Source organism: Solanum dulcamara, chromosome 10 (genome assembly GCF_947179165.1).
Source record: "Solanum dulcamara chromosome 10, daSolDulc1.2, whole genome shotgun sequence".
Classification (NCBI taxonomy): domain Eukaryota; kingdom Viridiplantae; phylum Streptophyta; class Magnoliopsida; order Solanales; family Solanaceae; genus Solanum; species Solanum dulcamara.
In genome coordinates, this window is record NC_077246.1 from 66,683,483 (window position 1) to 66,706,922 (window position 23,440).

At 30.6% G+C, this 23,440-nt stretch overlaps 2 protein-coding genes across 2 annotated transcripts; both read left to right on the top strand.

Annotated features, from left to right (window-relative positions):
• The first annotated feature begins 9,965 nt into the window (after window positions 1–9,965).
• On the top strand, window positions 9,966–14,130 carry LOC129870908 (cysteine-rich receptor-like protein kinase 43). The gene is made up of 6 exons (XM_055945785.1): window positions 9,966–10,305; window positions 10,430–10,566; window positions 10,775–10,985; window positions 11,695–11,929; window positions 12,062–12,212; window positions 13,562–14,130. Exons 1-6 carry the CDS (start codon window positions 10,242–10,244, stop codon window positions 13,958–13,960), a joined length of 1,197 nt encoding a protein of 398 aa, XP_055801760.1. The 5' UTR covers window positions 9,966–10,241; the 3' UTR covers window positions 13,961–14,130.
• Window positions 14,131–21,294: 7,164 nt separating this feature from the next.
• LOC129870537 (HMG-Y-related protein A-like) lies at window positions 21,295–22,266 on the top strand. The gene is made up of 2 exons (XM_055945350.1): window positions 21,295–21,443; window positions 21,526–22,266. The coding sequence occupies exons 1-2, from the start codon at window positions 21,360–21,362 to the stop codon at window positions 22,039–22,041; spliced, it is 600 nt and encodes a 199-aa protein (XP_055801325.1). The 5' UTR covers window positions 21,295–21,359; the 3' UTR covers window positions 22,042–22,266.
• Window positions 22,267–23,440: the final 1,174 nt, after the last annotated feature.

The window sequence follows — 23,440 nt, forward strand, 5'->3', positions numbered from 1 at the left end:
CTCAATCGAAGAATTCAAATCAAGCAAGCTAATCCACCAATGTCTTTTCTTTCTTCGATGCCTCAAAACATTTTCAGTCTATCAAATATATATATAATATTCATAAATACATGAGTTTGTAGACACCATATTACTATATATCTAGTCTAGATTCAATAACTCATCCAAATTTATAATTAAATTCCTAAATTTTGATACCAACTAATATATCAAATCTCATATTCCTAAATCTTAAGCAAGGGTTAAGTCTCAATTCCTCCAATATCTTAAATCTAATGATATCATATTATTTAGTTACCTATCTCAATATATCAAAACTTGAATCATAATATAATAAATAAATAACAAACGAAATCTAAAAAAAACAAAAGACTACGAAGGAACTACGAACAATTCATGAAACTAACTCTTTCAGAACCTCCAACCATACCCCTTATCGTATATCTCTAAGGATAAGTTCATACAATGGATTAACTCACCAACACATGTCCTTATTCAATGCAAGTTTTACTGTAGTAAAAATATATGAATTTTATTTGATGGATTTTTGTCCCTTTCTTTTTTCACAATTCCCCACAATAATAGTAATAAAAATAATATCTCTACCCACATATACCATATAAGATTTGTTACTACTATAACCTGTAACCATCTTTTTGCATACAAATTTAATAAGATTCAGTCATCAATTCGCTTACCTGTAGCAGTCGCTCTTGGGTGATGCCGCAGGTAAGTTCTCGTCAAACCCTTCTCTTCTTCTTTTTATTTTCTTTTCTCAATTAATCATATACTAAAAGTGACAAAATCTACTAGCTTATTGTAATAAATATAGAACAAGTGGTATAATATATTAATAAAATTATCGCTTTAGCCCACCAATTAAATTAGTTATTTAAAGTTATCCTCAACTAAATAATTATAGTTGTCGAATAGTCCAAAATACCCATTGAAATTTATGGTATGAGTCTTTTATGAAATAAAATTTTCTAGTTCTCAAAATGACCTCATGGGTATTGTCTATATCAGGGTCAGTCAGTACAAGTTTGTATTCTCCATTGTTGATCCTTCTACGAAACACATTTGATAAACCTTTTTGGCGGTAAAAAAGGAGATCGATACTGTGACGACTCCCTCCTTTGGACCCACATATTCATGTATTATCTTTGTCAAGATCAGCCAGTTCGCACATTTGTCTCTCTTCACGCTGCAGTGCTACGGGGTATCGAACCCGAAACCTCTGGCTCCTTTTACATTCCACCTTAGGAGCCAGAGGTTTCGGAAGCGATACCTCGTAGCGCTGCAGCGTGAAGAGGGACTAAGGTGCGAACTGGCTGACCCTGACATAGACAATACCTGAATATGTGGGCCCAAAAGAGGGGGTCGTCACAGATACAGTGAAGATTCAATTGAAAAAACTTGGTGGGAAACATAATGTAAATTATGATGAATCGTAAATTTGTTTTAGATTAGTTTCGAATTCAATTTGTTTCGAACATCAAATAATTGATAGTTTTCTGTCAAATTCTATATGCTTTGGATGCAGAAATTTAAAATTTTATGCTTATATGTTTCAAATTATAATTGTATGTGCTTGTTTGTTCTTTGATGCAGAGTTTGTATGAGTATTTGATTTGAATACACATTTTGGACATAAAAAAAATACAATTTAAGGAATACATGTTTGTATGTGTATATCTTTCGAATTTGTATTCTTATTTGGTTGTCTGTTCTTTGATTCAGAGTTTGTATACTTATGTATTTTGAATACATAATTGCACCTAAAAAAAATACAAATTTGAGGATAGAATGGTTGAATGGTTTGTATTTCTTGTTTGTCATATATTTGAAATACAAAATAATTTTGAATACAAATAGACGAAATACAAAGTGTTTGTAATACCATTGTTTTGGATCTTATTATGCTACTAAATTTTGTATTTGTGAATGATTGAAATAAAAAAAAATTATAATACAGTTTGTATGCTTATCTGTTTTGAATACATAATTGCACCTAAAAAAAATACAATTTGGAGGATAGAATGGTTGAATGATTTGTATTTTTTGTATGATATATATTTGAAATACAAAATAATTTTGAATACAATAAGTTGTTGTTTTTTAAATTCTTTGTTGATTATAATCTATTTCTGGAATACATAACAATAATGAATACATTTCTTTATCATGAAATGCAACGTGTTTGTAATACAATTGTTTTTGAATCTTGTTATGATACTAAATCTCATATTTTTGAATGATTTAAATACATTTATTAATGGGTATCAGTTAAGGAAAATTAGGAAAAAGGAATAGGAAAGAAAAAGAATGTGCAGAGAGAATGTGAGCAAAAAATTTTTGTTTTAATTTTGCCAAAACAAATGGGTATTAGTTGAGGAAAATTAGGAAATAAATTAGGATACCTTTAATTTGCTATAAAAATATAATGTACTTGTTTTTATTAATATTTTTAAACTGTAGTTATTTTCAATAAATAAGTTAAAAATTTTGACTGATTCCATAATTTTTCCTTTTAATATTTATAAAAATTGTGCTGGAACAATGAAAATACTTTTTCATTCTTATTTTTTAAAATTTATTACTTTCACTTAAAAAGTTACTCAATCTGAAAAGTAATACATGCAACTACGTTTTTCTTTTAATAACTTCGCACCAAATTTGTTAAGACAAAAAATAAAAATATTAAACTCAATTCATTAATCAAAAACCTCATACCCGACAAGTAATACACCATATATAATTCATAAAATCTCTTTATATGCTAAATAAATGTTCAAAAAGGTCCAAAATAACAAAACATAAGTTACTTTTTTATGATACAAAATTGATCTTTTATTGAAATAGTAAAAGTTAAGTTATTCTTTTTATTATAAAAAATAAAAGTGATTTTGTTTACCTACTTTCAATAGTTGAGTACATTTTAAGTAATTATGCATGAGCAAGAAAGATTCGGTCAACGCAAATTATTACTCCCTCTGTTCTTTTTTTAGTTATTTGCGATTTTCAAGAGTCAGTTTGACTAAAATGTCGTCTGACTCTAAATATTTTTGCAAATAATTTGAAAAAAAATTGAGAACTAGTGTTTGGCTATATAACTTGGCAAATATATTTGACAAACATTTCAAGTTCCCAAGTTCTACAAAAAAAACTAATATTTGGATCAAGTTCTAATATTTGGGAATTTTTAAGAAATTTAAAATTACCCCAAATTTTTATTTTTTTTATAAAAACTCTCATCATTTATTAATTTCAACTAATATTTATCTACCAATTTACTCCATTAACGTGGTCAACCAACATCATTAAATAACATCTCTATCTATTAATAAAAGAATAGTTAGTTACTAGCTCTTTCGAAAAAGAATAGTTTGAGTCACAAAATTGAAAAAAAAAGAACAATTTGCTTTTAATGCGATTAATGTATTGTTCTTGCCTATATTGTTAATTGTTATTAATTATGTTACAAGTTTTCTTTTTTAACGGAATATGTTCATTATAAAATGATAATACAAACTTATGTATATTTTTTAATAATTTTTAAAACTTACAGTATAAAATAATATTTTTTAAAACAGACAAATATTCTTTAAAAAATTAATGGCTAAACGCATGATGAAATTTCACCAAAACTTCGTCCAAACATAATTTACCAAAAATATTTGGAATTTAAAATCAACCCCTAACTAACTTTCAATTTAGGATTCTTTTAAAACTCGATGAGAGACGAAGTCAAATATAAGACATTTATTAAAGTACTTTGGGGGTCCATTTCTACTCGACTTTATTATTTCACAAATGAAAAAAAATATATTGTACGTACCCAACATGTAGGTCCATTTATTAGGAATTGATAAACTTATATTAATTTCGAAATCATACTTCCTATGGTTAGATATGTCGAGATCATAAGTTATGTATCACTCAATTACCTTATCTTTTGATGATTAACAAATTTTTTTATATATAATTGACTAATTTAGATTCACGTTAAAATAATTAATCACTTAGAAATATATAGACTATTCCTTAACAAAGAAGATTTTATTTTTAAGCTTCAACCTGACATCTTACCGCAGTTTTTGATAGTATTGTTTAATATATTTTTTCTTCCGGAAGCAAAACAATTGTTTAAAATTTTTGAAATTGAATTGGAGAATTCCTCATTAAGTTCAACATAACCAAAAAGAGGATTATTTTTTATATTTTAAACTTCTTTTAGGTGATATATAGTTACTCAATTTTTTAATTTAAAGGAGGTTATCATTACTTTTAATACACACCGTTGTGTTGTTTTTCAACTCTTAATTATCAAAAGTGTAACGTGAAATTGACTCTTAATCTTATCAGTTAATTATCTATAAGACAGTTCTACATATTTATAATCGTAAAAATATTTAATGATAATTGAGTTAATGTCTTGCATTTAAATTCACTAAAACCTTTTAATGATATTTATATAGAATATTAATTATAAATATTCATAATTATTATTGTCGTTAAATCTAATATAATAATAATTATATTATTGCTCCTTAATATTGTCTCAAAATTATTTATTTGTCGTAGTGTCTGTTATTTATTAATTTCTCTTGCATATTTTTACTCCATTATTTTCAAAACATCTGTAACACATGTGACTCATTTTCTAGGGTTATTTTTTATTGTATCCAATTGTGATGAGTAATTTTTCAAAAAGTGGAGTCCAACATGCCAACATTTACATTTAGGTAAAGTCAGCTGTAACAAAAAAAAAAAAAGGTCTGTGGAAATGCTGGCCAAGTCACAAAAGTAAATAAGGCATAAGAATAAGGATAACAAGAGAACTAAGAATAAGGACTATAGTTGAGTGATAAGTATTTTTTTATTTTTAATTAGAGTTATAGAATTTAATTTTTTTTGGTACGGAATCGTATTTGTTAAAAAGCGTTTTATCTTACAATGTGAAATTTTCTAGCGCGATTTTAGATTCAGTCGGACTTCAATATAAATATCAGACACCAAAAAAAAAAGCTTTTAAGTGTTTGAAAATAAAAAAGATTTCCTATATATTTTGGTTGAAATGTTACCATCACATTTAATTTTCTCCCGTTTTTATATATAAAGTCCACGTCAATTAATATCAAAGTGATTCATAAGAATGACTTTTATAAGGTGCGATTTTGAATTTTTGGTCATAAAACTATATGTCCATTTAATATAAGTTATAATTATATATTAGATTTATCTATGAGATAGAAATTAAGAACATTTCAATATAGTGAATATCCTCGATTAATCACAAGTTCTATTTCATAAATAAAAATTGCATGTAAATTATAACTAAGTCAGATAACTAAAACTCACGCCCAATAAACAATATGTTATAATATGTGTACATTATAACTAGACCTTATGCTATATGAAAAACATAGGTCATCTTTAATGATTTTATTAAGTAGGGTTAAACATTTAAGATCACCACTATTTTTTTTTCCCGGCATTTTGGAGATTAATATTGATTTAGAAACTCCATCAAACGCGTATGGAATAAAAAGTCAATATTTTTTAAAAAATACAAGTAAAACAAAAGCTTAGTTGGAAAATAGAATTGTGGCAGATACATAGTATTATATGAGGGTTCCAAAAAATCCATCGTACTAAAAATTGGGTCAAAATCTTTACCCTCGAAAATGACTAATTCAAATGGAGCAAATTAGTGCAAGTAATCAATATATAATACACTTTCAGTTTTAATTTATCTATTTGATTTTGACTTAACATAAAACTTAAGAAAATAAAGAAGTTGACTTTTTGAATATTATAGTCATAATTAAAGATATGATGATCTTTGTCAAATTATGTGTATTTGAAAATTTTCAACATCTTTATATTACTATTTTTTATTAGTAGATCTTTGTCAAATTTTGTGTACCTAAAAGTCCGTAATAACATGTAATTGCAAACATTTATTTATAAAAATAACAAGGAGTTATGCGATCATTAATATAATGTGGCGCCTTAGAATATTTAGATACCTTATTTATTAATTATATGGTTTGCTTATTTGGTAAAATTGCATAAGAATTGACGGAACTTTGATAGTTTTCACAAATTATTTCGTATTATATTTAAGAAAATACTACTTAAAAAATTCAAGTTGCATATCCAAATAAAATTTCAACTTCATATGATCAAGATGAATTCAAATAACTGATTCATAATTTGAAATTATGGCCAAATGAACATTTAGGGGCCGTTCGGTAGAGTGTAAGGGGTCGCTTGGTAGAGTGTGTTAACAAAAATAATGCATGCATTAATTAGGTGTATTAATAGTACCTTGTTTGGTACACTTTTTCATGGCATGTATAACTATACTCTATTGTGTATTAAGGCTTGCATTACTAATACCATAGATTTTAGGTATTAGTAATGCAAGGGAATTTAATGCTTGCACTATTATGGTTAAAGACTCAATTACCCCTCAAAACTCCATGTACATCTTTTTCATCAAAATGGGTGAGGATATTTTTATAAATAAATATTTTTATGCAATGCATGTTATTTTTTAATACACTAAACCAAACAATGCATAAGAAATATTCTATGTATAATTAATGCAAGCATAACTAATACAAGCATTACTAATACACTTTATTTAGCATTATTTTGATACACTCTACCAAACGATCATGGTTAGTAATGCAATGAGTTTTGATGCATGCATTAGCATGGTTAAAAACTCAATTGCTCATCAATTTTTTTTTACATTTTTTCCGCCGTATTTGCCAATGGTGTCTTTATAAATAAATATTTTTTTAAAAAAGTTATGCAATGCATGCTATTTTTAATATACCAAATCAAACAATGCATAATAAATAAATTAAAATTATAACTAATATAAATATTACTATTACACTCTAATTAGTATAGTACTATTCATATAAACCGTACAAAATGACCCCTTAATCTTAGGGTTTGGGAGTGGGTGGTGAGAGGTAAGATTCATGTATTAATGGGAAATAAGTCATCAAGAAGTAATTAAATTAGTATTTTGAATTGGTATTTAGAAAAGGAAAAAAACAATGCATATTGATATTAATTAGGTTTTCAAAAGGGGTGCTCACGGTTCGGTTTGGATCGATTTTTATTTAAAAAATAACCAAACCAATTGAGTCGATTATTCAAATTGTCAAATCAAACCAAACCAAACTATATCGGTTTTTACTATTCGGTTTTTGTCGGTTTTTATCGGTTTTTTCGGTTTTTGTCGGTTTTTAAATCACCTTGTAGACACTAGTCACTATTTGAATTTAAACTTATTTGAAATAGTATTGCCAAGAATAGTCACTACTAAAACTAAACTCAGGAGCATAATTATTCTTAGCAATGATGATATGAAGTCCACATTTTGTTTACTTTTACTTTGGGTCCAACCATGTAAGATGGACTCATTTCATTAGAAGTCCATCAAAATATTTTGACCCAATCTAGTATAATTCAAAAGCATGGCCAAGATCAAGAATATAAAAATTCAATATAAATTGTATTTTTTTATAAAAAAATTAAAATACACACACATATATATACAAATTTAATTTTTAAAATATGTATATATAAAGTCGGTTTGGTTCGGTTTTTTTCGGTTTTTTTTAGACTTGAAATCAAAACCAAACCAAATATAGTCGGTTTTTAAATTTAAAAACCAAACCAAATCAAACCAAATAAATGTCGGGTTTTTTTCCTGGTTTGGTTTGGTTATCGGTTTGGTTCGGTTTTTCGATTTTTTGTGTTCAGCCCTAATGGAGGGATAATCGATTCAGTCGTAGACATATAAATTTTAAAAAAATCAACGAACTGGATTGATTTTTTTTAGAAATTTACATAAAAGATGTAGCTATTTAGAATTAAATCAAAGTATTTACTAGAAGACATTGGACAATTCTATCAATCAATCACATATGTTCTTTGATAAAATATTTTCATTATTTTTATTACTCTAAAACTAGATGAAAGTTCCCGATTTCAGTAAAAAAATAATAAAAAATTAAGGAATTGTGTCAATTTTCTTTAAAAATAATAATATATTTTATAATTTTCACATATTTTTACCCAAAAAAAGAAATCGATTTTCTTATCAACAAACTGGATCAGTTTTTCTTCGATTCTTTTGAATCAATTCAATCCCTCGATTTTTGCATTATTTTTTATAATGACTACTTATGTATTTTTTACCTTCTTGAATCCCACGTGTGACACACTGGTATTTTCTTTCCTTTTTATTTTATGTGAACACATTTGATTTACCACGAAATATTTAAAAACATTTTTTGAACTTCTGATTTTAAACATGTACTTTTATTGCTCTACAATTATGCTATTATATTATACTAATAAAGTTGTAATATTAAAGTTATTTTTTCGTTTCAAAGAGAATGATATAATTTAATTTAACACAAAATTTTTTTAAAAAAAATCAATCTTGTAGTCCTAAATTAAAGTTACGTTAAATGTATTAAAATGTCAATTTACTTTTGTGGTTTTAAATATATCACTGAAAAGTTGAAATTAAAGTATCGCTAAAAAAGAAATGGTTCATTTATTTTGAAATAAACTAAAAAGAAAAGTAGGTCATTCTTTTAAACGGAGGGAGTACATCAATATATATATATATATATATATATATATATATATATATATAAAAATATATTTTATTCTTTTAAAAAGCAAATACAAAAATAATAACATACCAAGTGAAATTTCAGTAAATAGGGTCGGTAAAGGATAGAGTGTCACTATCTCTCGTGGACGTAGAAAAGTTGTTTGCGAAAGACCCTCGGCTCTAGTGCATCAAGATTCAAGCCCAAATAAAGAAGAAGAAAACAATGAAGTTAACTTATCAGTTAATAAGAAAAGCATTGTAAAATCAGCAAGAAGAAAACAAATAACAACAACAAAATAGTGTGATAATTGAGACACAATAAACAATATATGAGAAGAACTACAATGGTACAACTAGTACTATGACAGACACCAAAAAGCCTAAATGTCAAAGCAAAACAACACTCTACTCCTTCTAACCTACAATCCTAATACGTGGCCTTTATTCCTTTCTATCTAGAGTAATGTCTTCGGTAATATTAAGTTGAGTCATGTCTTGTCTAACTGGATCTTCAATATTTTTTCGGCCTACCTCTATCATTTTGTGTAGCGCTTACAACCAGCCTCTCGCACCTCTTCATTGGGGCGTCAGAGCACTCATCTTTACATGTTCAAACCATCTCAGACTTGCTTTCCTCATCTTGTCCACCACAGATGTCACTCTCACCTTCTCCCGAATAACCTCATTTTTAATCTTGTCGCTCCTAGTATGCCACACTTCCATCTCAACATCCTCATCTCCGCAAACCACATTTTCTGTACATTTGAGTCTTGACTAGGCAACATTCTACCCCATACAACAAAGATGGTAAATCACCATTTTGTAAAATTTACCTTAAAGTTTAGGTGAGGCAAGTCTCTATTTCAAGACTTGTAAGGCAAGTCTCTATTTCATTCATGCCACTCTAATGCGATGTATGATTTCATCGTCGATATTTTTACTATCTTGAATTACGGACCCAAAATACTTAAAACTTTCTCTATTGGAATAGTTTGAGTGACAAGCTTTACTTCCACGTCTGCTTCATTCAACACGATACTAAATTTGTTCTCTAAATATTTCATTTTAATTTTGTTCAATCTGAATTCTTCAAACTCCAAAGTTTTTTTAAAAAAATTATTTAATCTCAAAATTTAAAAGTTATCACGTAAATTTATATGGATAAAGTATGGTTTATGGTCACAAAATTTCTCATCCTTCTGCAAAGCCACAACAACAAAGGACCTGCAGACTGCAGTCCCAAGTATAAAGACATCAGCAAATACATAGTACAAGAAAATGAACACCACAATTTTAGCTTACCTCCCCCCATCTACGTCACCCCTACTCCTAGCCCCACGCCCACCCCAACCCCCTCTTGGATTTTCTGAAAGTTCCGCATACACGCGTTCCTTCCTTAGCATGGTCAATGCTGCATTTCCTTCTGGTTTCTCATGGATTAGACATTAACTTTCCTGATTAAATGATAGATAATAGGTACACAAAGCCATTTTGTAAAAGACAACTTAAGAATTTTCTACATTTGTTTCTTTGTACAAAGTTCTCTTGAGTTTTCTAATGGACTAATTATCTTTGGGTACCCGCTATGACCAAACCCAAAAAATTCTTTGGGAACTTTTTGAAACCATTCTTTTCAAGTTCCAATAAAGGTAAGCAAAAATTCTTATGAAGTTACCCTTAATCTTGATTCTTGATTATCTCTTTTTTTTTGGTTTGGTTTATAGCTGATTTTGGGTTCTTCTCTTGTTGTGAATGACCAATCAAAAAAAAAAGGGAAAAATGAGGAGGACTTAGAGAAAATTGCAGCACAAGAACAGAAGCAATTCCCTTTTGAAGTTCTTGTTTCTGCAACCAAAGATTTCCACCCAGATAACAAGCTTGGTCAAGGTGGATTTGGGCCTGTTTTCAAGGTAAAGAAAAAATCAATAAAATTGAGTCTTTTTGTGATTTGGGTATTGAACAGAAACTCAAGCTTACTTGAAAAGATTGAGTCTTTTTGTGATTTGGGTATTGAAGAGAAACTCAAGCTTTCTTGAAAAAATTGAGTCTTTTTGTGATTTGGGTATGAACAGAAACTCAAGATTTCTTGAAAAAAATTGAGTCTTTTCTTCTTTATAGGGGCAATTGAGTGATGGGAGGCAAATAGCTGTGAAGAAGCTTTCACATAGTTCAAGTCAAGGGATGAAGGAATTCAAGAATGAAGCTAAGTTGTTGGCTCGTGTACAACACAGAAATGTGGTGAATTTGTTAGGGTACTGTGTACATGGGGTAGAGAAGTTGCTTGTCTATGAGTATGTTGCTAATGAGAGCCTCGACAAGATCCTCTTCAGTAAGTTTTATTAGTTTTTATCTTCTTAGATCTACTAGCTTTTGTATGTACTTTTAAAATGAAATGAAATGACATTCATTGAGAGGCATAACCAGGATTTTTAGTTTATGTGTTCTGGGTCATAATTATATTTATTTACTGAGTTTTGGATAGATTATTTGTACATATTAGATGGAGTTTTTAATGCAAAAACAAGGTTTGAGCCAAAGTTATTGGGATCTGCTGAACTAGTAAACACGGTTGTGGCTCCTCCCTTGTTTTCACTACCCAAAGATTAAAACAAATTGAACGATGGATGCTCTTGTTTGTCTTGTGAGGAATGAGCTTGTTAATCAGCACATTTAAGATCTTAGAGTTCTGGAGATACTGGAAATATACTAAAGATGTTTAGTTTCCAGTAAGCCTTGGGATACACATTTTCATATTGCAGTCAGGTCCAGAAATTTGTTCTTTCTGTTATGTTCTCCAAAATCTAGCTCGATGATCTCTGTGTCAGTGCATTAAACCACTAGAGACCGTCATTTTGTTAATTTTAGTCTAAATTGCACGGACTCTTTACATTCGATGCCATACCCATGTCGGATTCTCAAAAAATACCTACTTCTAGAGAATCCAACATGCATCCGTTGTCATTTTTGAAGAGTTTGAGCAGAAGAAAGATGTTTAGTAGTTTTAGAAGCTAGTACTGACTCTAATATTTTTGTATTAGAATCTGCTCAGAGAGATGCACTCAGCTGGAAGCGACGACATGACATAATTGTTGGCGTTGCTAGAGGGTTGTTATACCTTCATGAAGGTTCACATACTTGCATTATCCACCGTGACATCAAAGCTAGCAACATCCTACTTGATGACAAATGGGTGCCCAAGATTGCTGATTTTGGAATGGCTCGACTCTACCCTGAAGATCAAACACATGTTAACACCCGTGTAGCTGGTACCAAGTATGATTCTATTGAACCTTGTAACCTGTGTCTAGTGATGACTATGTAGAAATTTTGTTGAACAATATATTGCCAAAATATACTCACTCTATATTGCTAACAACTCTGTTTGTTAAATTCACTTGGAGGCAGTGGCTATATGGCGCCAGAGTATGTTATGTATGGACATCTATCTGTGAAGGCTGATGTATTCAGTTTCGGAGTTGTAGTTTTGGAGATCATAAGTGGCCAGAAGAATTCATCCTTTAACAGAGATCCTGATTCTCGAGGCCTTCTTGAATGGGTAAGAACTTGATTTCTCTGCACTACTTCAGTTTTGATATTCCTTGAAATTTCCGGATAACAAGAAGAAGAATAAGCACTGCTCAATTCCTTCAATCATGGTGAGTATAAAAGGAGAGTCCTTGGAATCAATTTGAGCTCCCTTTAAACATGTAACAGAAAAAATAATATAGCCATATGGTAGAACTTTTTAAGGAAGAGGTAAATTATGCATACACACTACCCTCCCTAAACCCCACTTGTGCGATTACACTGGATATGTTGTTGTTGTATATGGTAGAACTTATCGGTTTACCTATGATCCTGCGATAAGAATCAATATGACTCAGCAATATTCCTTTGGTACTAGTCGATTTTGCTGAGCTTCCGGGGGGTGTCAAAGTATAAAATCAATGAATTCATTCTTCAGGCTTTGCCTTTTCCTACTTGTTGTAGTACTTGGTAGCTAGAGATTTGGTGATTTTCCTTCGCATAGAGAAGGAAATCTATGCTAGAGCATTTATTGGAAAATTACTTTTATGTTGTCAACTAGCAGGTGTAACAACTTGTCTATAAACCATGGAAAAATTCTCAAATAGTTAAATCTAGTGTTAATTTCAAGTTCCAATGAGATCAAATTATCAACTACTTGCAAACTAAGATCAATTTTTTTTTTGTCTATGTCAAGGGTGCAAAGCATAATCAAATTGGTAGTTGGAGGGAAAAGGATGTTATATATAAGGTGTAGGGATACTCTTAATGGTGTGAGGCTTTTCGGAGAGAACTATGTGGCTTTGACCCTAATAAATGGATAGTATCACACCATGTAAAGGTTTTCTTTTAGACCGACTTGACATAAAAGCAGGTAGTAGAGCCAATTATTTGACAGGTCGAGTATAGAGCTATTGGTCGTTGGAAATGCACAAGGAAAAAAACTGAGTCTTGGTGATTGCCGACATGGTATTAGATTCGGGGAGACTGTCATTCTCGCATTAATCATGATGGGCAAAATTCGAGAGAAGATTTGTGGAGGTGCGAAAGTCTCATATTGGTAGTTGAAGTAGAAAAATAGCTATATATTAGGTGTTGGGATGGTCTTAAATGGTGTGAGGGTTAAAAACGAGCATGCTTGGCCCAAAACAATAGTATCAAACCGTATTAAAAGTGTCTTTAGGAGAGATTAGCCTCTACTTTGTACAAGATGGTGATCATGCTTAATCCTTGTGATCAAATAATTGTGTTAGGCTCGACTTGCTAAGTAAAAAAGAAAAAAAAGGATAATATTTCCTACGTATACATGGTAATTCTCATAAGCAACACAATCATTTTACCTCTATCATTTATGATGACTGATTTTTGTTATGGCTACAGGCATACAAGCTTTACAAGAAGGATCGGAGCTGGGAGATTACGGACCCTGCACTGGCACAATCGCCTATCCCTGATGAGATAGCAATGTACATAAAGATTGGCTTATTATGCACTCAATCAGATCCTGTACTACGTCCAACCATGCAACAGGTTGTAGTGATGCTATCAAAGAGTCCTGGATCTCTTGATCAAGAACCAACAAGACCTGGATATGTCGGTTCAAGAATTAGATCTCGTAGACCAGGTGGTACGTCTCATACAGCTGGAACCTCGGGTGCATCCAATCCTTCTACATTCAGTTCATCGTCTAGTAGCTACACTGTTACTGCAACTGCAAGTTCATCCACACCTACAAGACGGAGATCGGACCCTCATGGAAAACGTCCCGTGAGAGATTAGGTGCATTAATTGTTGGTGATTTTTCTTATTCTTTTTGTGTATACATTCAATTTTTGTAGCATGTAAATTGGTAAGAGATAGATATTAATGAGTATGATAAATCTTACTGACATTTAACATGTAAAACTCTATGTAGTTACTCTCAGGAAATAAAACTATCTTTTGCATAAAGACTGTCAATTTTGTCATATTTTGTTTCCAATAGATGTTGTATATCATATTCAAAGATCCAATAATATGACATATTCATGTATGGACTTGTGCAATTTTTGTCACTCTTTTATTGTTTCTAAAACTGTAATAATGAGTAATTTTGCCCAACAAAACTTAAATAGATTGAAGGAGATACTTAGGACATGTTCGGTACCATGGATAAAAGGAGATAATTCTGGGATAATTTTTTATTACTCCTAATCCCTGGAACGGTTACGAAGTTTGTCTTTTGCCTTTTTAGTTATTCTCGAATTATTCTTGAAAATAGAAATACTTCAAAGCAAAATCATAAATATGAGCAATTGACTTTCTTGAACTGATCCTTGGACAATATAATGAAGGGCAAAAATGAAAAAAAAAGTTTAATCATTTATCTTAAATTTTGAACAATTTTTTTTTATTTTAAACAATAAAAAAGCTACAAAAACTCAGTAAATATGAACTAGAAGGAACAGAAAGTTGTAAAAAAAAGACATTCTTTTCAAATAAATTAAAAACTAAAAACAAACTAAAGTTGATGAAGTATTAGGAGAATACAAATTATTGGCATGAACATTTGGATTGGGGTCCTTAGAAAAGTGAAAGCAAATTAGGTATCAATTCATTTACTTTAGCAAATCCAAAAATATTCTTCGTAAACGAACACCATTGAGATCAGCAAAAAATAATGTTGATAGTACGGACCACTTTCACTTTGAATCTTTTCTCTGAGTGCTCTGTGCTCATGCAAGTCAACATAAAGACGATATCGAGATTTGAAATTTATGTAATTTTATTTTTTCATAGAATTTGTCATTCATTTTAATTATTTGATACATTAGTATATATTTGTATCTACATAATGAATTGTTAATTAATATAAAGATAAAGACAAAGCAAGTTCTGAATTCGTTAGAACTTATATCGAATATTCTAGCTTCGTCCTTGGGTCAACCCCATAGTCCATATGCAGGGCTCCTCCCACTGTTTGGGAGCTTACGGTTTCATGTTCTATTTCACTCCCCGATGGGGGTTCTTCTAGCATAGCGGAGTGAGATATATCGAAGAATGAACTAAGCTTTCAACCAATTCCACATATCGAGGTCGGAATGGGATCAGGTGTTTTCACGTCTTACCGTAGTGCCCGGTGCGGTTCGGAATTCCATTTTTCTCTGTAAAGTTGTTCAATTGATCCATCAAGGATAGGAGGGAGCAGGGGTATAAGTAGGGGATTTTCCTTTGAACTGTTTGAAAGTTATCAACTTGAGTTATGAGAGTACGAATGGTTTCTTTTTCATTTTAAGGAACAACAGACCGTTGTCCATTGAGTGTTATATACACCTTAATCGAAGGTAAATAGACTCTTTTCGCCCCCTTTTCGATGTCTGCCTGAGGACCTATGTTAATGTTTTGGAAAGGACATCAATTCAAATCCTGGATTTTCGAATTGAGAGAGATATTGAGAGAGATCAAGAATTCTCAACATTTCTTAGATTCATGGACCCAATTCAATTCAGCGGGATCCTTCATTCACATTTTTTCCCACCAAGAACGTTTTCTAAAACTCTTATAAGTTGAAATTAACAGTATCTTACATTAAAAGACTCCCTTAAATTGTGGAAGAATCTAAAAAAAAGATATGACCACTTGAAGTTGATCATCCTTCCACAAGCACGTCATGATTGGCTAAATTTGAGATTAATGGATTTTAAAAATATAACTGAATATAATTCTGCCTTGTTTAGAATTATAGCTCAGTTAAATTTATGCGGAGAAGAAATCACTGAGTAAGATAAACTTGAAAAAACATACTCCACATTTCTACCAGCGAATATGCTCATGTAGCAGCAATATCACGAAAAGAATTTTAAGAAATATTCTGAATTACTTTCTCACCTTCTTATTGTTGAAGGTCACAACGAATGCTAATAAAAATCATGATAGTCGGCCCGTTGGTTCTTTGCCACCCCCTGAAGTGATTCAGACAAATTATAACCAACGAGAAAGAGGTCATTGCCCCAGTCATGGTCGTGGTCATGATCGAAGAAGAAATTATAATCATGATTAGCAGTACAAAAAGAAGAGTGGAAAGCTAGAAGTTTTACCAAAGAAAAATTCAAAAAGTATATGTCATAGATGTGGAGGTATTGGGCACTGATCGCGGACTTGCTGGTCATCAAAACGCCTGGTTCAATTATATCAGGCATATTTGAAGAGGGCAGAAAATAATCCAGAGACAAACTTTATCTCTGAAGATAATATTGAGCCTATGCATCTGGATGTAGCTGATTTCTTTAATTTTCCAGAAGACAATATGAATATTGATAAGCCTAATAATATTTAAATAATTTCCTTTTTATTTGTCTGTACTAAATGATATACTTGTATTTTTCGTATCCATGTAAATAAATAAAATTTGTATAATGGACCATGTTTTATTTATAATATTTATTTATTTTTTTTGAAGAAAAATATGGATATGCCTCAAATTTTGTTTGGATCAATGATCAATCACGAGGATATTTATGTAATTGATAGTGGAACAATTCATGCCATTTTTAAAGACGAGAAATATTTTTCCAACTTGCTTAGAAGAAAAGCAAATGTTACTACAATTGCTGGTAATTCAAAAATGATAGAAAGCTCCAGAAGAGCTACTATATTTCTGTCTAAGGGGACAAAAATTATTATAGAAGATGCACTATTCTCTTCTAAATCCCCAAGAAACTTGTTAAGTTTTAAAAATATCCGCAGAAATAGATATCATATTGAGACACTAAATGAAATGAATACTGAATATCTTGGTATAGCCAAGAGTGTCTCAAGCCAGAAATATATTTTGAAAAAATTACCAACTTTGTCGTCTGGCCTATATTATGCAAAAACTAGTGCAATTGAAGCACATATGATCGTAAACAAGAAGTTTACTGATCTAAATATATTTGTGTTATGATATGATCGAATAGGTCATCTTGAATCAATAATGATGAGACGAATTCTTGAAAATTCAACTGGATATCCATTAAAGAATAAGAAGATTCTTACGAATGATGAATTTTCATGTGTTGCTTGTTATCAAGGCAAATTAATTGCCAAACCATCGATCCTGAAGGTTGGCATCGAATCTCCTGGCTTTTTAGAGCGTATACATGGAGATATATATGGACTTATTCATCCATCTAGTGGATTATTTAAATATTTTATGGTCATAATAGATGCATCATCTACATGGTCTCATGTGTGCCTCTTATCATCTCGCAACCTGGCATTTGCGAAGATGTTAGCACAAATAATAAGATTAAGGGCGCAATTCCTAGATTATCCAATTAAGACTATTCCCCTTAATAATGCTGGGAAATTTACATCTCACATTTTTTATGATTATTGCTTATCAATTTGGATAAAAATTGAATATTATGTTACTCATGTTCATACTCTAAATGGCCTTGAAGAGTCATTTATTAAGCACCTACAATTGATAGCACGACCCCTACTAATGAAAATAAAATTATCAATTACTGTTTGAGGTCATGCTATCTTACATGCAACAGCACTTGCACGTCTCAGACCGACAAATTATAATAAATACTCTCCATCAAAATTAGTATTTATTCATGAACCAAATATGTCCCATCTACGAATTTTTAGTTGTACGGTATACATGCTTGTAGCACCACCACAACGTACAAAGATGGACCCTCAATGAAGGTTGGGCATATATGTTGGGTTTGACTCACCCTCCATAATTCACTACCTTGAACCGTTGACAGGAGACTTATTTACTGCTCGATTTGCAGATTGTCGGTTTGATCAAACAACTTTTCCACAATTAGGGGAGAGAAAAAGGAACCCAAAAGAGAAATTGCGTAGAAATTTTTATCACTATCTCATTTTGATCCACGTACCTGCACATTTGAGCAGGAGGTCCAGAAGATCATCCATTTATAGAAAATAGAAAACCAAATGTCAGATGCATTTACTGATTAGAAACGGATAACTATGTCACATATCCCTATAGTGAATGTTCTTATCATGATTGATGTCCCAAAAGGACCATCTACTAGTATCATAGCTACTAAATTCCAAATATGCCTGAAGCGTGGTAGACCATTAGGTTCAAAGGATAAAAATCCTAAAAAGAGAAGCCTGAAGATTAATAAAGATGATACTACAAAAGAACCTCCTGAAGAATGTCAAGATTTGAGTAATCCTGATATTCCTGAAGAAATCAATGAACCCGAGACTCAAGTAAATGAAGAACTTTCAATAAGTTCTACCGGTAATGAGATAAATTTAGATCAAACAAAAATTACGGTGAATAATATTTTTGCATATAATGTTGCTATTAACCTCATACAAGATAGTGAAATTCTTGAGCCTAATTCTGTCGAAGAATGTCGACGTAGATATGATTGGCCAGAATGACAAAAGGTAATTCAATCAGAATTAGACTCACTTGCTAAATGTGAGGTTTTTGGACTTATAGTCCAAACCCCTGAAGGTGTAAAATCAGTTGGCTATAAATGGGTTTTTGTGCGAAAACGAAATGAGAGAAATGAAATTGTAAAATAAAAGGCACGCCTTATTGCACAAGGATTCTCTCAAAGACCGGGGTCAACTATGAAGAAACATATTTACCTGTTATGAATGAAATAACTTTCGATATCTCATCAGTTTAGCTGTACATAAAAATCTTGAAATACATCTAATGGATGTAGTTACAGCTTACATTTATGGTTCACTTGATAATGAAATTTATATGAAAATTCTGGAAGGATTAAAATTGCCTGAAGCATGTACTAAGTCTCAGGAGATGTACTCAATGAAATTGCAAAGATCATTATATGGTCTGAAACAATCAGGGTGTATGTCATTCAATTGCCTTAGTGAGTACTTGATAAATGAAGGTTATATAAATGATGTCATTTGTCCATGTGTTTTTATTTAAAAAACGGAATCAGAGTTTGTTATACTCGCCGTTTATGTTGATGACATAAATCCCATTGGAACCCCTAAAGAAGTCTAATGGGGAGTATTGTAATATATTTAGTGGATGTCCCTTTTGTAAGTGGGGCCCACTTAAAGTGGACAGCTTGCCCATTTTTTTTCTTTCATTGCTGGCTATAAAATGCCATGCTTTAGCATTGAAAATATACACACAGATACATACGTTTCTTTCATCTTCTTCTCCTCTCTCTTTTTCTTATTTTCTCCTTCTTAAATTACTAGGTTAGTTTATTTTATAACAATAAAAGATTATGTACTTTAAATTTTAGCTTATCATATCAAACTTAATTACTAAGGGTTGGGTTGGGTCGGCCTCATAGGCCAAACCCATTTGGCAGCTCTATAAACTCCTATTTATGTCATGAAGTTGATTGTTTATTACAAGGTGCAATATCGAACCTTCACTCAACAAGATAAAAATTCAGATAAACAATCAATTGCATTACCAATATTCCCCATTATCTCCTTTTCAGATTATCGAACAAGAATGTAGGCTTACCATCAACTTGAAAACTACAATATTGATGAAACATTTTAGAAATCAGTAATATAGTAAATCGAAAAGGGTCAAATTTATTCGTGTACTATTAAACATAGTTTAAATATATTTCTCATTATACTTTTGGACTAAATATACCTTCCTGTATTGTCATTTCTAACAGAAGGAATATATTTAGTCCAAAAATATAATAAAAAATATATTTAAATTATTTTCAATAATACATGGATAAATTTAACCCTTTTCTGTATAGTAAATCACATAAACACAATAAAGTTAATTATGGAAATATAGTTACTTAAAAAGTTTAAATTTTGAGAAAATTTAAATATTATTTTAATGAAATTTAATTGTACAAAATTCAAAACTGTTTGTGGGACCGGTTTCCCAACTTTTGGGCGGTCTAATTAGTTCATATTTCGAAACATGTAGGCCCTACATTTCCGCATTCTCATGGCTGATCCTGTAACTGAAAATCTGCTGCCTGTTAGGACACAATAATATCATGTTCCCTCACCATTTCTTTCATCATTTATTCTAATTGATTGACACGTGTCATTTTCACTTTAAATTATGAAACATAATTAGAGATGATTTGAATTGGCTTATAAGTGTTTTCAGTTTTTTTTGACTGTTTGAATAACTAATTTAAAGTTATTTTGGGTTTAAAATAAGCTCAAAAAAATAATTAAACGTATTTGACTTGACTTAGCTTAGCTTATTTAAAATAAACTTATTTTTTTTTACTTATAAACTAAAATAGCTTATAAGTTATTAGATAAGGAAAACAAACAGGCTCTTACTACAATATTTATTTAGCTTACAAAAAAAAAATTACATTAGTACTACTATTTAATTAAGGATAATTTAATGAAATACTTCTTCATTCTAAGGATGTGGTGAATTTCTTAAGAGATACTCAAAATAAATTTACCATGTAATATGGACTCAAGAAAGTATTTAATTTGTGTATAGAAATGATAATTGAGCGGATTGGGTCAAATTCAATAATCTCAACTCAAATATGATATTATTACATATATAAATAATTATTCAGACTTAAAATTAGACTTCCTCTATTTTATATTAACTGAATTTCTAGAATTTCTTTTATTGTCAAAATAGTTGAATTGTTCAAAGTTCAAGAGAAATATTTGAATATTTTTTTATGTTTACTCTTTTCATTAATGAAGTTCCGTAATCTTCTAGGAGTTAAACTACATCTCTTACAAAGTTATATTTCAATAAGTAACTATTTATATTTATGATTTCACATATTTAATTATCTTTATGATGTTGATTAAATAAAAAGGTAATAGAAAAAAATATGAATAAAATTTTATTATTCAATATTTTTTTTAATATATGTACATTATCTTAAAAATTCAATTAATATAAAATAGAGAGAATATATTTTATATATTACCAAATGATTAAACAAACAATAAAGTTAAAATAAGGTTTGAATTAATTATACATATCCGACAAACACAGCCATGTCATCAATCCGCGTGAAACTATCCTTTTGTTCTCAAATTATATCTACACCGTCCATTTAGATGCCCAAAATGAATCCCTAACTGTACGATCATTTTCCCACTTTTGATCTCAACCATTTAAATCCTCTTCTTCCCCTCCCAATTTTCCTCAGATTTCGCTTTCTCAGCAAGAAAAAAAAAAATCTGTCAAATATCAAATTCAATGGCTACTGAAGAAGTAAATAATAACCCAAATCTTACTCAACTTCAACCTTCAGCTCCTTCAACTCTTCCTTCTTATCCTGATGTAAGTAATTTTTTTAAAAAAATTTATGACAAATTTGGTAAGTTTTTATTTTTTGGTAATTGTTTTCATGTTTTGTTTGTAGATGATAATGGCAGCTATAGAAGCGTTGAATGAAGAAGATGGGTCTAATAAATCAGCAATAGCGAAGCAGATTGAAGGGACTTATGGTACACTACCACCAGCGCATGGTACACTCCTTGCACATCACTTAAACAAAATGAAGCAAGCTGGGCAGCTAGTTATGGTGAAGAACAATTACATGAAGCCAGACCCAAACGCGCCGCCGCGTCGTGGACGTGGACGTCCGCCGAAGCCGAAAGCTCCGGTTCCGGCTGGGTATGTACCACCTCCACCTAGACCACGTGGACGACCGCCGAAGGAGCGTGATCCAAACGCTCCTATTGTAGTACCTATGAAGAAGACGACAAGTTCTGGGGGGAGTGGGAAAAAACGTGGAAGGCCACGGAAGTATCCGATGGAAACTCCGACGGTGGTGCCTGTGGCGGTGGAGGTGGCGCCCCAGCAAAGTGGTGCTCCGAGAGGAAGAGGAAGGCCGCCGAAGGTGAAAACTCCGGTAGCTGCAACTGTAGGGGCTTAATTGAAGAAGAACAAATTAGTTTAGGGACTTGTATGGCAAAATGCTAACTGTTGTTTTTTTTTCCATTTTTTTTCTTTTTGAATTTAATGTTTTTGTCCCTGTAGTTTTTTTTAATTACATTTGTAGGAAGAGTTGTGTGACTGGTGAGTGATTTTTATGTTGTAATTGGGCCAATGTAAATGCAAATTGAGGCTTTTATTAAAAATTCAGAAATATTCTGTTTTCTATCCCTTTTTTAAAAATATTATTTGAACTTTACTTTTTACTTTTGCCTTTTTAATTGCATTGGTTAATAGTTTAATAAAAGGAAAGCTGTCCAAAGGCTTTTTATATGTTTGATTAAAAAGTAAGAATTCTCATTGGTAAAGATAATAAATAAATAAAAGTGACAAGTATTAAAAACCTACTTGAACTGTCTATTATTTTGAGTTTTATATTTGTGCCAATATCCACTTTTTGTAAGATCAGCTAAATTCACTTATTATATTGAAAAACATATTTTTTTTTATTCTATTTTTATTATGTTGTGTGTGCTACACTTTCTTTCATTTAAAAAAAATTATCACATCACATTCTACATGGATAAAATATTTCACCTTAACTAAATTTAAAATTAGCTAAAATTAAAGTATTATTATCTCCCGCCCAAAAAAATTATAAAATAAAAGATAAAATATTTTTTGTATATCACTCCACCACTTCTCCCCCTCCCCAATTTTTTAGTTTATTTTTATTTATTAATTTTTTTTTATAAAAGTTTTTTAAAAAAATTCTATCATGTCCTACCTAACTCTCCGTTTTCATTTTTTTTTAAAAAAAATTATATCATAATGTTGAAACGAAGGCATGATACATTAATTTAAGAAAGAAAACTAGATACATTAAAAATCTGAACTTATATGTATCACAAAAAGATGAACAACAAAAAATCAAAAAAAAATCAATAATCTGGTTTGTTAAAAGCAAAAAAATTTATTGACGAAATCTTTCTACACATTCTTCTTTGCTCTGTACCAACTCCCGTAAGTTTTTTTCACTTTCAACAATTGCGCTATTCATGGATCTCCACTCAAAGCCCTTATTAGAGCCACCACCAACTCTCGTATTTTGACCAACAACAATTTCATCACTTTTGTATCATTTATACCTAATCTCATTTTTTCAGATTTCGGAATGTCTCAACAAGATCGACAAGTTCATGTTGTATCAGTATAATTTATCCACAATTTTGATTCAAAAATTAAGAGTTTTTTGGGAAGAAGAATTTTTGAATTTTGAATTGTATTAGGATATTTCAATTTGTCAGGGATTGAATCCCATTGTCAATAAAAAATTTCTATAATTTATGCTTTCTTTATTTGCTTTTTTCCTTTAAACATAACAAAATATTTAATCAATA